Source organism: Caloenas nicobarica, chromosome 1 (genome assembly GCF_036013445.1).
Source record: "Caloenas nicobarica isolate bCalNic1 chromosome 1, bCalNic1.hap1, whole genome shotgun sequence".
Classification (NCBI taxonomy): domain Eukaryota; kingdom Metazoa; phylum Chordata; class Aves; order Columbiformes; family Columbidae; genus Caloenas; species Caloenas nicobarica.
This window is the reverse complement of record NC_088245.1, coordinates 17210912-17228515: the sequence shown is the minus strand read 5'-3', so window position 1 is coordinate 17228515 and position 17604 is coordinate 17210912. Positions and strand designations below refer to the sequence as shown.

The following is a 17604-nucleotide window of genomic DNA, read 5'->3' as shown; positions in this document are numbered from 1 at the left end:
CGTCCGGCAGGCTCGGCCCGGCCCCAGCGCCCGCGGGTCCCGCGGTCCGCCCGGCGCGGCGTCCGCAGGTTCTGCGCGGAGCGGCAACGAGAAACCCCCCAGCCCCGCCGCCGCGCCCGGCGTGCACCTGCCCTGCGCCGCGCCGGCGCCTGGTGCTCGCCTGCGGAGGAGTCCAGACGCCTAGCAGGCAAGGTCCTCCATACCGTGCTGGCTCTTTATGGTGCAGTCTGTGCCGCCCTCCGCTATATGCATTGCAGCGGGGATTGCGCTGTCTGTGCTGTCGTGCAGCCTGTACCGTAGTGCGATGTGCGGGGAGCGGTACCGTGCATTGTGGCAGGGTCGGGGCTTCGTTGTGCTCCGGCTTGATGAATGCACAGACAGGGCGGTAGCTTTGCCCGTGCTTTGCTGTGATCCTAACTGATTGCGCTCCGGTTAAGCGGGGGCTGGAGGCGAACACGTGCCCGAGCCGGGTCGGGCCGGGGGCTGCGGCGCCGCCCGGTACCGGCCCGGGCCGCGCAGTGCGGGGCTGCAGCGGGACAGCGGGGTCGCGGCTCGGCTGGCGGAACGCAGCCTCACCACACACACTGGGGAGCCCGGTCCCGCAGGGTCGTTCGTGCATATCGACACCTCTGTGTCAACACGATGCACGTTTGGTAGTTACTGAGCAGACATATAGGGCTGTGCACCATTGCTCACGCAATGCTGTGTTTGGCACTGCTTTTTGTTAACCCTGATGTCTTTTCCGTAGCTTACATATACAGGGAGTATACGCCTTAAGAAACCCTGTTATTTCTCGTTGCTCTCATGTCCCATCTTCTGGGTTTGGCAATGCAGGGACTGCCTAATGGAGTGGCTGTTGTGCAACGTAAGCAATATTATACAATTTTGTAATAGATTTGTCTACCTCAGTGCCTGGCTCTAGCGCAGCGCAGAGGAGCCGTGGTTTGCTGCGGAGCATCCTCCAGTGAGTCCCCGGCAGGGATGGCCCTGGCTCCGCTGCTTTGCTCCGGCACGTTTGTCCGTCTGCAGGGAGGTGACTGATGGCACGTTCTGCGCTCGCCGGTGTCATCGTATTTCACATCATCTCATGCCCTTTGCATGCTGGCTTTGTAACTCTTTATTTTTTGAGATCAAGAATTTATGAATCAAAAGATGGGGGAGTGGAGCCATGTGGAGGCTGAGTCAGATTGTGAAAAAGGAAAGCCAAGCGAAAACGTGCAATTGCATATCACATTTGCAAACACCGTTTCATTCATCTCCATATGTTGCTCCTGTTACTACTAATAAAGCTCTGGTTTCTCAGACTGGTGCTGCCCTGGGAACACCATTTGATCTTCCTGGGGTTTTTACTCTATAGCCTCCATAGCAGTTGTGTTGTAGTGTGCTATTTTCCCAATTATGTTTTTATTACACTGAACACATGTTAATAACAGAAAGAATCTGATAATATTAATGTACTTCCCACACTCTCCTCTTTTGTTCCTATTATTCGATGTGCAAAGGAGTCTCAGAGTATTTACCAGCAGCATTTTTTTTCCCTCTATACTGGTAAGATTTCCTAATTATGAAAAACAAAAAAAGCCTTTTCCCTGAGTGTACACCCCTATTTGCTTCCTCTTTCTTTCCTCATCCTGCTCATGATACCCAGCTCCATCATGGTAATTTTGGAGCTGCAGGAAATCTAGTTTGTCTACTGAAATATTTCTACAGAAGCCTCTATAGGCAAAGGGAGCCAGAGAGCAAGGTCTGCTTTAAGCATAATGGTGTCTGGGGTTTTCTTCCCTGGCAGGGAGGTATTAACTGTGGAGTGTACAGTAATTAATTTAATTCAACATAGGGAGAGAAGAAGGAGGAAGGAGGATTATATTGGAAAAAATGAGGGTTTTTTAAAAAAGTTTCGGATGTAAAGTCTTAGTGGCAATTTCAATGACCTTCAAGATTTGTATTTTAGACAAAAGGGAGCAACCTAGTACAAGGATATCATTTGTCTTCTCCTGGCCTCATCCTTTGTTCTCCTTGGGTTTAGCCTGTCACTTCCCACGGCTTGACTCTCCCTCGTTGGGGCAGCAGCACCTCTCACCCATGACTCTCGAAAGCACTGTTCTAGCAGGTGATTTTTTTTCTCCAACTGCTTATTTCACATCTTCTCTGGTGTGCAAGGTCTTTCCATCTCCTTATGACCCTTCACCTCTCTCTTGTCTGTGTCTTATTTATGCTTCAGTATTTCTGTCTTTCTAAAGATTGTGCTACTTACTTTACCTTCTCCTTTCTTTCCACTTTTTCTCCACTCACACCTTTTCTCTCATTTTTGTCCTCTTTCATATATCTTCTTCTTCCTTTTTTTTTTTTTTTTTTTCTCCTTTTCGGTCCTGGTTCTTATACCGTCTTGCTGTCTCCTTTGTGACATCTCACTTCAGTCCACTACCTTGCTGTACCTTCCTCTTGAGATTTTTTCCCCACACTTTTCCTTTGTTCATTGTCCTCCCGCATCCTTTCTCCTGACTTCCATTTGCATCCATATATGTGCATACATATGTCTCCACGGCAAATCTTGCGTTCTCCAGCTGAAACAAAGAAATAACTGATGTTGATAGTCTGATCCTATTGCATGTCTTTCTCAGCACCTGAAACAGGCAGCTCCTGCCCATCCTCAAGGACACGCACGGGGTAGACTGGAGAATTAAGTATGTGGGAAATGTTCCTAAATTCGGAAGTGAGAAAGCAGCTCGCGCAGGCTGCACTGTGAACAGAGCGGTTATTGTGCTCCCACTGACAGTCCCAGAGGAGAACTGTAACCCCCTGAACTGCTGGCATTTTCTTCACATTTCTGACTTTCTGATTTTTGGTAAGGAAAAGTCTACAATTTTAGGTGAGGGACACAACCATCTATTTGAATTATCCAGTGCATCATAGACTGATCTAAAATAAGACCCCACCAAATGCTTTTCTTTTTCCCCCCATTGTTTTGTTTTATGCGTTTGTTAAGCCACTTTTGTGCAGCTATTGGGAGAGAAATGCTTTTTTCCTCGTCAGAAATAAGCTCTGCCTCTGAAAAGGGCTCTGTGTGGGGCGAGACTGGGATCTCTGCTGTCAGCTTCCCTTTCTTCTGGAGCCAGAGCCAGAGGAGAGAGCTGTGACTGCAGGATCATATGCATTGGGTAGGAGACAGAAGAAAAGATGCATAACCCAAAAATGCAACATTAACCTCAGGAGGTGGGGAATGGAGTTGTTTAATATTATTTCCCTTTGAATATCACTGACTACAAACAGCATCATTGAGGATCAAGGGCAAATGTTAGATTTTGCTATTTAAATAAGAGTTTTAGTTAAAAAAAATCTGATTTAGTAATTATTTTTTTTTTTTGTCTTTCAAAATGCATACTACTAACTGGCTGGAATGAAAACAGCTCCATCCCACGGATTCCACCTCTGCTTTCTGGCAGCTTACCTGACTCATAAAGGGAGTGGGGGATTTTATATGCCACCTACATCAGCTCAACATTTTCCTTTGTGGTGAGAGTTAATCACCACCCTTGTCATATTATTTCACCGACCCTCTTGGAGATGTGACCTATCAGGGGGATTGTTTATCTTTCAAATCATCCTTAGAACTTCTTGTAGAATAGGGTTTGGTTTTCTTTCTGAATTTGCTGAAAATACACAGGTGATCCATTGCAATAAGGTTTTCTGTGTTGTTTGCTAAAATCTGGTGTTTACCTCAGGGTCAGGGAAGAGAGAGTTTCCATTTGCAGGGGCCTGATCTCTGACATGAGGTCAACCTGGAGGGTTGAGATGCCGTCAGCTGAAGGTAGGGGACCATCCTTGAGGTAATCACTGCAGGGGGTGTGCACTGAGGAGAAAACTGCAGTTGTAGCTGTGATGATCAAGGGTTTAAGAGGGCAAGGTTTTGTCCACAGAGGTAATGTTGATATTAGACCAACAGACAGAGTCAGGGCAAAATGGACGTGCTTTTGGGCACATAAGATCTGTCCTCATAACCTGTTTGTGTAACGTATATGATCCTGTCTCTTTGTGAGGAGTGAGATTGTATGTAGTAGACTGAAATTTGTCAAGAAAAAAGGAAGGAAGACAGGAAGATGGGAATAAGAACAAAGGTGGCAATACAATAGAGTATGCGCAGGAGGCAATGGAAGAAGGTGTGGGAGGACCTGGAAGTGCTCCTCCAGGAACGCTATCGGGAGTCACAAAGGGGACATGAGTTACCCTGGAAAGTGAGAGGAAACTTGAGCAGAAAAGCTTGTGACATTTTTGCAGAAGATATTAACAGAACGAGGTGCAGGGAGGAGGAGAGAGCTGAGACCACTCTGGAGCTCAGGGCTTAAAGAGAAATCTTTGTGTGAAGGAGAACTAGAGAAAGCGTTTGATAAGAGTCTCCGCATTTCTCTGTCACAAGGTCAGGCAGAATCAAGGAATGGGAAGGAAGAACTGAAAAAAAAAATGAGTGAGCTGTTGACAGATATGGATGAAGGAAGGGCAGAGAAGCTGCTGCCATGTTGACAGAAAGGGAGAAGTCCTCCTTGGGTCCTCTGTGGGTACCTGGAAAATGATTGAGTAACAAGAGGGGTGCTACAAGATAGGAGGCAGGGAGCATCCCATCAGGAACAAGCTATCTGACTACAGCCAATATAAATATGGCTTATTTCCATTCTTGATCTGTATAAGCCTTAAAATGCATTTCAGATACAGCAGCTCTACCCTGAAGATATGGATGCTGCAGCTATCTCCCCTTCCTGTCACACCTCCCTTTTCCTCCCACACCAGAATTAATCCCCTTATTCTCTCCTCTCCTGCACTGTGGGTTCTCAGCCTGGCTCTGATTGTCCTTCTCATCGACTGCACCTGCCTGATAACCAGGGCACAACTCAAGGACTGAGGAGTCCCTTGCAAAGACGTGCTGCTTGAAGCAGAGGCACTAACGAGCTCTGCTGGGTAAGCGCTGCCAGAGGCACCAGCAGGGAGGAGAGCAAAGGGTGGGCACTTCATCTGAGAGAGACAGGCTGGGAGACCATGGCAGTGGGGAAACTAAAGGTGTGGAAGCCTCCGGAGGAAAGTGAGTGTGGGAGGATGGAGCCGCGGGTGGCTAAAAATAACAGTGTGGTACAGATAATGTGGCACTCTGCTGACATTTTAAACCTACTGCCTTTGAAAACCCGCCTGTGTTTTGAAAAGCAAGCCTTACGTTTGAACGTTCTAGTTGCTGCTGACCAGCCAGGACCGCTGGCATTTTGGGGCTGTTACTTTGTCCAGCAATGCCCATGTTCTTCACTGCTGGTCTGGTGGTTGCACCCAAGTCTTCAGCAGAGAGCTCTTTGCACCCTTGCCTGATGCAGATATTGATGTATCCCTGATTATGTTTTGATTTCTCTGGGAGGGAAGTGGCCTTTTTTAGCTTGTGTCAGTATAGTGACTAGCACACTAAGTCCATGTGATAATGATGTTATCACAAATTAGAGCTAAATTAAAACACTCTTCACAGGCAGTTTGTGTGGTGTGGAGTTTGCACATGGGCTAACCTGGCTTGAAACATTTTTTTTTAATGTTTCTGGCGAACTGCAAGCTTTTCAACCCCATGGCTGGTCATTCAAAGATATGTATTGGTCTCTGTGCAAATATCACATGTGGGATGGGACCGAGTGGCAGCAAACTTCCTGGGGCTTTGAATCTCCTGGCACTTGTAATGGGTGTCAGAGAAAGAAGGAAGGAGCAATAAAGAAAAAAAATAAAGAGAAATGCAAAGTAAAGGACCTCAGTGCGTTTTGAGAATAATTCTTCAGTAGCACAGCAACATAGAACAGTGGGGTCTGGTTAATACAGAGCAGTTACTTGCTATTGCCAGAGCCATATGCCAGCAATCCTAAAAAAAAAATAAATAAATCCATTTTGTCTTTGAACTATGGAAGATATGGGTTTCTTCATCTTTCTCCCCTCCTCTGTTGCCCTCATCTTCCCACTTCCAAGTAAGGATGTGAGGTTCCTTCTTCTCATCTCCAGTGTAAATTTATCCATGAACATTTTAAAACAGTTTATTGTCAGTGCTTGTTCCAGAGTTTACTTTTGGCTTCAATAACTCTTGTGTCTGTAGTGCTCACCCCTCATCTATTTCTGGAGTGCAGCCAGCTCCCCTCTTCAGCAGAGTGGCTGTCCCAGCCACGCTGTTCTCTCTCCTCCCGTGGAGCGGGCTCTGTTTTCCTGCTCGGTGCAGAAGATCACTCTCCGCCTGTGGCAAGGTGATCTAGTGGCTGCAGCAGAGGAAGGTGTCAGCAGTCCTGGATCCTATCCCTGATCTGGTTATTGGATGATGTGAGTTCTGGAGAAGGACATTTATCTTTGTTTCCCCACAGGCTTCAGTAATAGTCACACATCTCCATTTTACAGTAAAATTGCTATTGCCATGCCAAATTAATTATTTAAGCACACGTTACAATATTTTGAGTATCCTGTAGCAATGAAATCTGACTCGGTGCCACCCGCTGCCCTCTAGTTTGTGGCACGGCATGGCATGCAGTCCTTCTGGATGTACCTGTGTGGTACCCATGCTCCTGCAGTTACACTCTGCTTTACAGCCATGATAAAGCAGCTTTCACATATTCCTGACTTTTTCATTAATTGCTTGCTTTCCACTAGTGGTTTTGGGGGTTTTTTAGTCATTTTCAGGACTTGCTGAGCTGTGAGTAATGGGAAATGACAAGCGAAGCTATAGGCTCTCATTTAGGAGGAATGTCAGTCGTGATTGATGGCAGCTGCACACGTCATGCCCTTCCTGCCTCCTTCTCCGCATGTAGGAGGAAAGCTGGTGGTGCTCACTGCCTGGGTCTGTTGAGCATACGTGCATTAGACCCACATACAAGGTGTGAAGGTTGTCAAAAAGTTTTGCTGGGCTTCTTTCACCTCGTCGCTGAGAACATGGTAATACATTGTGACACCTATCACATCACTCTTGAAAGCCTTAATGACCTTGGTCTGATCTTCATTCTAATTTGGTAATACAGCTTTCCACTTCAGCATGGTTTTCTATCTATGTGTATTATTCCCAGTCAACGTGGTATGGCCAGAGTAAACATTTTGGCGTACAACTCCTGTTGTCGTTTTTTCTTGCTACACAAATTATCTGTAGCACTGGAAAAGGTCACAGAAACCTACTGAAACCTGAGGATGGAGCGTGTGGAAGAGGTGCCACATGTGTCTGCGTTGGTTCCTGCCTAACTCCTGCCTTGACAGAACCAGCTCTCATCTCCTGGGGCTTCTCCCTCTCCCACCCACGTTCCCCTCATGGCCTGCAGGTGTTGGGCTGTAGCTTTTCATGGTTTTGGCCATGGCTGAAGTAGCACCTTTTTAATGGATGCCTGTTTCAGCACCAATGAAAATAGTCAAGAATTTTGATAATTCTCCGTTACTCCATACAAATAATTTGCTTAAATGCCATAGCAGTTCTTTAGTTGTAGTATCATTACTAGTTTAGAGAGTGTAGCTCCATTGTAGGAGTTATTTAGATACAATGGACTAAGTATATGGTCTTCTGCTTTCCCAGAGAAACTGAAATAATTAGGCCAAAGATCAAGTGATTTTTCATTTTTGTTAAGCACAGAGCAATTTATTTTGAATCTATGCTTTTTATTTTCAGTAGCACAGAATGTCTTGTAAAGCAGCTTTCTGAGTGTGATGCGTCGCTAGTACTACAGACCCTGGCCACCTATGATTTTTGTTCTCATATCCGTCTCCAGTCATCTGTACTTTGAAAATCACAGAGAAGATTTGTGGAGCTTGTGATGCTGCCAAGTAGCTGAGCTGCTGTGATGCCTTGCTTGCTTCTCCTGCCCAGCAGGATTGCTCCAGGTCAGCTGGAGATCCTCTGTCTGTAAGTCATAGCAGGCTCTGACCTCTTCCTGCCTTCAGAGCAACTTTGCTGAATTAGTCTAAGGACAGGAGCTAAACCCTGCACCAGGACACAAAGGTGCTGCTGACAGGTTCACCTCCAGTGGGTCTGATTGAGTTGAAGTGGGATATGACAGGAACAGAAGCCTGTTGCTTATAGAAAGAATTCATGGCAGAAGCAGCAAGTGCTGATGACTTGGAGAGGAAGCTTGTGTTGAAGTTTGCGTTTTATTCAGGTTTGGACTTACTGATAAAACCCCAGGAAGGGAGTGAGCCTGGTTGTGTTCCCTGTTGGACTGTGTTAGTGCTGAGGGCTCTCAGGAGACGGCTGGGGTAGTACAGGTTTCTCTTAAACACTGGCAGTCTTTGAGGGAAAGCTGACTGGAGTGTAATGGTAGCAAATGCTGGTACTGGGTGTACTCTCTTAAACATTGAACAGGTATTGATTTACACGAAACATCATTTCTCCTTTTTGCATTTAATTAGGTCCTGTTGGTCAAGCATGTAGATCAGAGAGATTCCAAAGCAGGTAGCTAATGAGTGTTGTTATAAAGAGCAGATAAAAGTCATGCTAAAGCTTGTTTAACTACTCAGTTATTCCCCGTAATAAAACCCTTCTAACATGCGGAGTCTGATTTTTATAAAGTACTGAGTCTCCTGGATTCCAGTGGAAATCAATGTCAGCTGTTGGTGCTGAGCATCTCCAAACATCATACTTGTAGTTTCATGGACAGGTTAAACCCCGTTGACTTCCTTAAAGTACTCCTTTAATCAGAGTAAGGACAGTAGTATTTAGCCTCCTGGCAGTCATTCTCCTTACAGTACTGTGTCCCTCTGTTGCTCTGCTTGGCTCATGAATAAGATTGTATTTTCTTTAAAAAATAAGTGTATGTTCTCTGCTGGGAGCTGTGATTCAGGGTCCTGCTCCTTACTTTGTACATAAGCGTCTCTGATTGATACCCCCACAACCCCAAGATGTACTTGCAGCTTGAGCAGAAGTTGCACAGTTGCTGGTGATTAAAGATCTGTTTTCTAAAATCATAAATAGAAAATCTCAAAAAGAGAAAATAAAGGGTTACCATAAGGATATCTTGTACTGAACTCCCAAGCAGCGTGTTAACTCAAGCAATGATAAGAAAAGGTAGTGCCCAGCATACCTCAGTGCTCTCTTCTGCTTGTATTTCTTCTAAAGCTGTAGGACATAGTGTACCTGTGTCAGGGGGTGAGTTTATAGGATTTCTTTATACATTAATGAGGAGAGGACATCTTAAATTTTAAGATATTTTCATGGTTCAACACACAAGCATAAATCTCTTCAGTAGAAGAATTGCATGTGTGCATCCAAAGTTAAAAGTTAACCATTTAAATGATAACTTTACTGAAGCAATCATATAAAAAGCAGGAGAGCATATGGGACTTTACTATCAATACTGGATTACCTAGGAGAACACCTGGCATCCCAAAACTGATCTCCATGCCCTTCTACCATGAGAAGAAATCAGGCGTTTCAGACTAGTTTACCTTATTCTAGGAAATTCTCCTCCTCATTACTTCAGAAGAAAGCAAATTATTACTTCATCATCACATGATGGACAACATACTAAGAGAAAAATTATTTTCAGTCCAAAATATGACTATCAGTTTTTGCACATGAGGCAGCATCACCAATGTCTCACGGTGACTCATCATGCTTCTGGTCTGCTTTACTGCCTAGGGAGAGCTTGCTAACAAATAATAATAAAATATCTGCTTGTTTGCTCAGATATTAGTGGCACCTGTAAGATGAACAAATTCTTGTTTAATAAGTTCCAGGTAGATCGCCGTACATTATAAAAGGGAGGGGGTTTGCAGTCTGCGCAAATAGCTGTTCCAACAACAGTCATTTGCTGACATCTGGTAATTTGTAAACTGTTTTACCAGATCCGTTGTCTGTGCTCTTACAAGCATTTTGGAGCAGATGAAGCCATTAGAAAGCCTTTTCCTTTCAGTGGAAACATTGCCTAATTTGTTGCCTTTCTTTGTGTTTCAGAGAGAGTAAAACAAAAAGCAGCAGCTAATTTAACTTTACGTTTCTTGACATGTAGGATTAAAGCCAAATTTTCTTTATTCTATACAGCAAGAGAAGCTAGGGAAAGGGACAATAATTGCACAGAACTAACAGGACACTCCTATTTAAGGGGCAGCAAGATCCCCTTAGCTCTCATTTACTCTAGCAAGGATTAAAACAGATCATCAGAAGATTAGCCAATATCGGATGTCTGAAAGACAAGAGCTTGAATGTTTAGTTTTTCACCAAAACATCCTAAGAGCAAGGTGCTGGTTATAGAAATGTAACTTTTATGGCTGATTAGCAGATTACAGCATGGAGGCAGACTGGTGGGCATGGGGATTTACAGGGGATGCCACAGAGCTCATCACAGCAAGGACAGCTTTTAATAGGAAAAAGAAGGAATAACTGAGTGCTGTTTCCAGCCCTGCATGAGGAGGGGTCGGAAAGGCCTGCTCATAGCCACCTGTGGTCACCCGTGCACACTGCTGGCACCAGCTTGGGACTGGTCCTGTAGACTCAGCAGCAAGGCCAAAAATGAACAAAAATGCTATGGGAGCTTCCCCGGCTGTGTCTCTCTCCATCAGTGTATCAGGCCTGGGGAAAACAGACAGCTTCAGGCTTCACGTGGGGTTTGTCAGCGGAGCTTTTCTCCCATCTCAGATCTGAGAGACTGTGGTGATTTGTGTCTTTGAATGTGTTTTCAGTTCATTTTCCTTTTAATGATGCTGAAGAAAGGGGTGTCAACACAAAGGAAGATGTATCTGTCACTCCACACCGCTCTGGTTTCCAGCAGCAGGCAGGCTGCTGCTTGGAGCTGGTGAGAAAAAATGCTCTGGTTGGTTTTGTTGTTGGTTTTCTGAGGAAGGGAAAAAATGCCAGCACTGATAACTGATGGACTCAGAGCGTACAAAGCTGTAAAGAAAAAAATGTGCCCAGAGATTTTCCTCAAAAGCCCAAAACCTTCCAAATGTCACTGTGATGCTTCAGAGTGCCTCCTCCTGCATGGCCATACCCTGTGTCCCAGGGACCTGGGTGGCTTGGACCTGGAGACCGGCACCGTCTCCCCTCCTTAAGGGTCCTTGTGGGAGTCTCTGGCTGCAGTATCCCATGGGAAGTGTCCGTTGGGGGAACACAGCTCATAAAGCGTGTTCTGGCTGAGAGATACCAGGCTTCAGGCTCCAAGAGTCACAGAATGGCTGAGGCTGGGGATTCCTCTGGAGAACATTTAGTCCAGCCCATGCTAAGAGCAGGGCCGGCTGCTGTGGATTGCTCAGAGCCACATCTAGTTGGGTTTTGAGTATCGCCAAGGATGGAGACCCTGTGACCTCTCTGAGCAACCTGTGCCAGTGCTTGGTCACCCTCACAGCAGAGAAGTCCAGCATGATAGCAAACACAAAAACTAATAATTATTAACCTTTTCGGGTTTTAATTTTTTTGTTTGAATGAGGAAAAAAAAATGCAACTATTTTCATGAAAATAAACCATTTTTTTAAAGGTCACCTGGTTTTCCCTCAGGAAACTCTCCATATGGGCACTTTGGGAATAATCCCACTTCTGTCTTCATACTAGAGCAGCACCTGCCTGTGGATTGTGTTGCACTGTTGACAGAAGGGTTGGTGATACTGTTGGCCATTATTAGCATTATTTATTTAGCACCTAGCAAACACAGTCAGGCTCCTTGTGCTAGGCACTGCCCAAACAAACTGGAAGGAAGACAACCTGTTCCCAGAGAAGCTGTTATTTACCTGTTAAACTGTAGGCTGCAAAGAAACGGGTGGAGGGCCGCAAGGACACTGAAGCTTTTGTGCCGATGCCTGAGCTTTATCATCATCACTTCCCTCATCACAGCTGTACATGGGAGAAGAGCGAGATCCTGGCTATGCTACCCAAGAGCATTAGCCAGCCAAATGGACAGAGATGTCCTGTAGGTGTGACCTTTTTCTGAAGACATATGAAATCACTCTGGTGCCTTTCAAATGCTGTATTCATTTTTTAAAAGCTGCAGTATGAGTGCACTTAACAATTAATGTATATTTTAGAAGGGCACATTTTTTAAAAAGCCTAAGAAATAGTCACCAGCATTTTTCAGTTGCAGTGTTTTTCAGTCAGGAAATCAGCTCAAGAGAGAAGCAAGTGCACAGTTATTTCTTCTCTTGGAAAAATGTCTTTCCATTGAAAAGACTTGTTTTCCAGTCTGCAAACAAGAGCAGTAGGGGATTTTTTTCCTGATGTTGCTTCCCAAGTAGAAGAAGAAAAATCACAGTTTCACAGGAGGAAGAATGTGCAGTGGTTAAAAGGGGGCAGGTGTCAGAGTTTTGAAGGGTGTCCAGGACTTTCAGGGCAGTCCAACACTTGCCTTTCCAAATGCCTCCCCTGGGAAGAATGCCCAGAAAAATTAAGGACATGAGGTGGCAGAGTGAAGCAGATAGTTTGGTGAGAATCATCTCTTTGGAGATTTTAAAGAAAAGGTGAGAAGCTGATGTAGGAGGGCGCGCCTGGGTACCCTCAAAGCAAAGCGTCATTGTCCATGGTTTTCGATGTTGCTCAGCTCACTGGGCCATGAAGCTTTGCCAGGGCTGAGCTCACCTGAAGGAGAACTACTCTTACAACGTGAGAAAAAAACCCTGGTTTTAACTTTAAAAAGTCAGCAAAATATGTTAATTTATGATTGCCAGGTGGTATAACCACATATGTTATAACCACAGGTTTCCTGAAAGTAGGAAAATGTATTAATGCTCAAAACCCAAAGCTAACTAGAAGAAAGCATCAACAACTTTCAATACATTTGTTTGTTTGTTTTCTTTTCTTTTTCTTCCTATCCTCCATACTTGAGATTAGGTTGCTAGTTATTCCAGGGATTTGAGAGAGTTTTATATGTATTTACCCATTTGTTTTGTTTTGGTTTAATATTTGCATGCTTTAGTCATGAGCAGTTTGAGGTTCTAGTGCAGCAAGGAGCTGGTGGTGTGCTTGCAGCCTGTTACGTGAAATTTTCTTGTACACTGGCCTTTTCCACCTAGTTAGACAACATCCCGTTTTGGAATGACAAAATACTTCTTTTTGCAAGATGAAGCAAATTAAACTTGAACGAGCCTCTCAGGCCTCACAAAGGCAAAACTCCCGTTAATGGCAAGGAAGAAACTGCTTGAGGAAAAACTCAGTGCTGAGGGAGAATCATAGAATCATTTCGGTTGGAAGAGACCCTCAGGATCATCGGGTCCGACCATAACCTAACTCTAGCACTAAACCATGTCACTAAGAACCGCGTCTAAACGCCTTTTAAACACCTCCAGGGATGGTGACTCCACCACCTCCCTGGGCAGCCTGTTCCAATGTCTGACAACCCTTTCCGTGAAGATTTTTTTCCTAATATTCAATCTAAACCTCCACTGGTGCAACTTGAGGCCATTTCCTCTTGTCCTATCACTTGCTACTTGGGAGAAGAGACCAACCCCCTCCACGCTACAACCTCCTTTCAGGCAGTTGCAGACAGCGATCAGGTCTCCCCTCAGCCTCCTGTTCTCCAGGCTGAACAGCCCCAGTTCCCTCAGCCACTCATCAGACTTGTGCTCCAGGCCCCTCACCAGCCTCATCGCCTCCTCAGCACTCTCTCTAGTATTTCAATGTCTTTCTTATGATGAGGGGCCCAAAACTGAACACAGGATTCAAGGTGGGGCCTCACCAGTGCCCAGTACAGTGGCACAGGTGCCAGCTTTCACCTCTAGCCAGGCAGGTGTGTGGGAGGGCTGTGGTGGGGACATTCCCTCCCTGCTCCCTGGCATCCCACCAGTGCCCACCTGCCCTTGCAGTGCTCAGCGCTGCCCTTTGCCCAGCACCTGCCAGAGCGCAGCCCAGCGTTGGTGCTTCATAGGGCAGGGCAGCCAGCAGCAGCCCTGGTGCTTGTCGCAGGCAGAAGGCAGCATCTCACCTCCTGAGGGTTTGGAGCTGTGGAGGTTTCTCACGTGATTTGGAAGCAAGAGCTGGTATCCACCAAGACGTGGGCTTGTAAATCCAGCCTCAGCATTGAAGACACCTTCTCCCACGGGGAGGAACCGCCAGCTTCTTGTAGACTTGGTTACAACACAGCTGCTGCGTCTGGCTTTGGCCACAGACATGGGCACCAGTGGAGAAGCCAGGCCAGGACAGAGGGCGGCATCTGACAGAACCCAAGGGAATGGCAGGAAGATGTGCCAGGGGAGGTTTAGGTTGGACATTAGGAAAAGGTTCTTCCCCCAGAGGGTGCTGGACACTGGAACAGGCTCCCCAGGGAGGTGTCACAGCCCCAAGCCTGACAGTGTTCAAGAAGAGACTGGACAAGGCCCTCAGACACATGGTGTGAACTGTGGGGTTGTCGTATGCTGGGACAGGAGTTGGACTCAATGATCCTTGTGGGTCCCTTCCAACTCAGGACATTCTATGAATCATTCAAATCTCACTCCTTCCTGAGGAGGAGAGGCAGGGCTGGGCCTGCAGCCGTTGCTTTGGCACAGGCACCATTTAGGTCCTTCTCTGATGCTCTGTGTGTGCAGACCATATGTTACAGCCCAGCTTTCTCCCTCCTGTTTACTTCTATCCATTTCCCCATGTGCCATCAGCCCTGAAGCTCTTTTTTCTCTTTCAGTCTCTCTTGGCCAGCAGACTGTAATTCCTGGGTCATCTTCAAAGAAGGCACAGAGCAGTAAAAGCCCAAGCCCTGGGGTGATGCTGGAAGCTGATCCTCCAGCAAAGCCTAAAGAAGCCTTGCTTTTCAAGGGAGCTCGCGCATACCCTCTGAAACACAAAACCGTTTACCAGGTTACAACAGTTATTCCCTTGACCCACACAGGAAAACACATGTAAATCTGTAGTGTAGAGGAGACACCCAGTGTTATGACCATCTTTCTGTTAGCGTACAGTCAGCTGTCTCTTGGAGCCAATAGTCAGAGTCTATCGGAGACTGTAATGACAGTATAAAATTATTTTGTCCAATCTCAGGTGGTTTCAATGATGCTTTGCAACAGTCTGCAGCCAATTCCAGCAAGACTTAGTTTAATCCATGCTGCAGTTAGTGTTTTATTTGGAACAGCAATGTTCTTCTCAGAAATATGTTCACCCTCAGCCCGTATTCACAAAGCGGATGCCAACTAGGCCTGGGTTCAATGATGTTTACAAGGCCAGTGTTACAGGGATTTAAACAGAAAACAACACAAAAACATACACAAACCAGAGGAGTTCTCACTGGCAGTTAAAAAATGTTTGCACAGGGTCATGGGGTGTTTGTCTCAGATTCAGGGATGTGGCTTGTCTCCAACTCAAGACTCTCTCATCTTTCAGGAAAACCACACTATAAAAGAACAAATAATAATTTGATTTTTTGGTTTTCTTTCCAGGCCGCTCCCAGACCCAGAGAAAGAGCTCTCAGGATGCCAGAGCCAGCAAAGTCCACCTCTGCCCCCAAAAAGGGCTCCAAGAAAGCTGTGACAAAGACCCAGAAGAAGGGCGATAAGAAGAGACACAAGAGCAGGAAAGAGAGCTACTCCATCTATGTCTACAAGGTGTTGAAGCAGGTCCACCCTGACACCGGCATCTCCTCCAAGGCCATGGGCATCATGAACTCCTTTGTCAACGACATCTTTGAGCGCATCGCTGGAGAAGCCTCCCGCCTGGCCCACTACAACAAGCGCTCCACCATCACCTCCCGGGAGATCCAGACAGCCGTGCGCCTGCTGCTCCCAGGAGAGCTGGCCAAGCACGCTGTCTCAGAGGGCACCAAGGCGGTCACCAAGTACACGAGCTCCAAGTAGCCGGACGCCACCTCTCCAACAGGACCATCAAGCACCAGACCCTCTGTGCAAGCAGAGGTAGGCAGTCACAGTCCGGATAAACGTCACAGCTATTATCCACCACAATTCACAGCTTTGGGATGGGCATGAGAAGCTGTCAAGCGGAAGAGGGGACGGTGATCTGGATGTCAGCTGATTTTCATAGTCTGTTTGGGACGTGCGATGGTTTCTGCAAGGCTGATGGAGGGGGCCTCTGCTTTCACATCTCATCCGAAGGACTGACCGACTGCAATATATCCAAATCCTCCTCTGTGCTTGGCAAATGTGCATGTTTGGCGCTGGCAGGGGAGACAGCGGCAACACAGAGAGGCTGTCTCTGAAGTCTTCCTGTTTGGCTGCTCTCTCACAGTCATCCAAGACGAGCACTGAGGAGTCAGCGCTGGTCTCCTCTCCCTCATAGCCTAGATCCATCCTGGTGTACAGCAGCACAGCCCACCCCGTGCTGGCAGAAGTGCCATCGACAGCTACTGGGCACGAACTGTAGAATAAAATCCATATTGATTCAACAGCTTTCTGTGCTTGACAGCCTGTTTTAAAGAGCAAGCCTGGCAGGCAGGCAGATGCCTGGGCTGGTACCAAGCGCTTTTCCTCCTCATCACTCCTGATGGATGAGCCATCGAGCAGGCTGAGGGTGCCGGCGCTGGAGCTGCCCGCTACCTCCCACCTTGTGCCAAGGCAGACGGATGGACAAGGGGGGATGTTGGGACTGGGTCGCTACCTTCCCTGGCTGCTGCTTTGCCTGCTTTAGGACTTGCTTTGATGTGCAAGACCTTGCTAATTCTGCTGCTTTTTGAAGACTTTTCCTGCCTCAACACTGCCTGGGTGCTCCCTTCCACCATAACCATGGGCGAGATGGGCTGATGCCCAAGGGGTCCCCTCTTCTGTGGGTGCTGGGGTGGTGCAGGGCAAACAGCACAGAGGTGCTGGGAGGGGACTGAGGATTTGGGAAGGCATCTGGAGTGGGAGCAGACGTGGTTAATGCAGCCTGGGGGAGAGGCAGCTGCCGCAGAGATCCCGGCGGGCAGCTCACCTGGCCCTGCCTTCCCTGCTTTATACACCGGCTAGAAAGCAAAAGCAAAATATGGGCTGGGTGGATATACAGGGACACTTGCTGGCATCCCAGTGATATTTTAAAGGTTAAATAATTTTAAATTACTTCAGATACTCCCCACGTCTTCCCAAATTCCACAATAAGGTAAGCAATAATAAAATGCTGATAAAAGCCATAGAGATTAGTGGAAGGATGTCTTGGTTGCAAGTTTATCTTCCCAAACTGCTGGATAGCAGAAGAGCATGTGTAGAATTGGTGTGAAGTTGAAGCTTCCTACTCAAAACACAAAATTAGCCAACATTAAAAACAAAATATCAAAATCTGTGGTAGGCAGCAGCACTCAGATAAAAAATATTCATGTCAAAAATAACAACTGCTTTCTGCAGCTTATTCTGCAAATAAAAAGGGCAGCAAAGACATAGGAGCCAGAACTGAGTGCAGGTTCTCCCCAAACCCCAAGACCTTGCTTTTAATTCATACCCTGAAATAGCAGCCTTGTAGTACATCTCTCGCTTTCCCCTACCTTTATCTCTTTGTTGTTTCTTTACACTTTTGAGAGTGATGTGGAGCTTTGACAAATTTATGTTGCTTTTGGAGCTGAAGGTCTCTGCAGCTCTAGGAGATTCAGTTATTTCTTGTTTTTACAACAGCATGGCAGTCATTTTCCAGCTGGTCTGAGGAAAGCACCGTGCGGACCTGCTCAACCAAGAGCACCCCAGAAACCCGAGAGCAGCGTGGGGTCTCGTGTGGTCTCTGTGCGAGAGTGAAGGTCAAGTTGCTGACGGCCT

The 17604-nt window shown here is 46.5% G+C and overlaps 1 protein-coding gene across 1 annotated transcript; it reads left to right on the top strand.

The window, feature by feature from the left end:
* Positions 1–90: 90 nt before the first annotated feature.
* LOC136001099 (histone H2B 5-like) lies at positions 91–17382 on the top strand. The gene is made up of 2 exons (XM_065655162.1): positions 91–192; positions 15313–17382. The coding sequence occupies exon 2, from the start codon at positions 15346–15348 to the stop codon at positions 15724–15726; it is 381 nt and encodes a 126-aa protein (XP_065511234.1). The 5' UTR covers positions 91–192; positions 15313–15345; the 3' UTR covers positions 15727–17382.
* The last annotated feature ends 222 nt before the right edge of the window (positions 17383–17604 follow it).

Coding starts and splice junctions, on each gene's coding strand:
- LOC136001099 (XM_065655162.1), top strand. CDS start 15,346: ATGCCAGAGCCAGCAAAGTCCACCTCTGCCCCCAAAAAGGGCTCCAAG.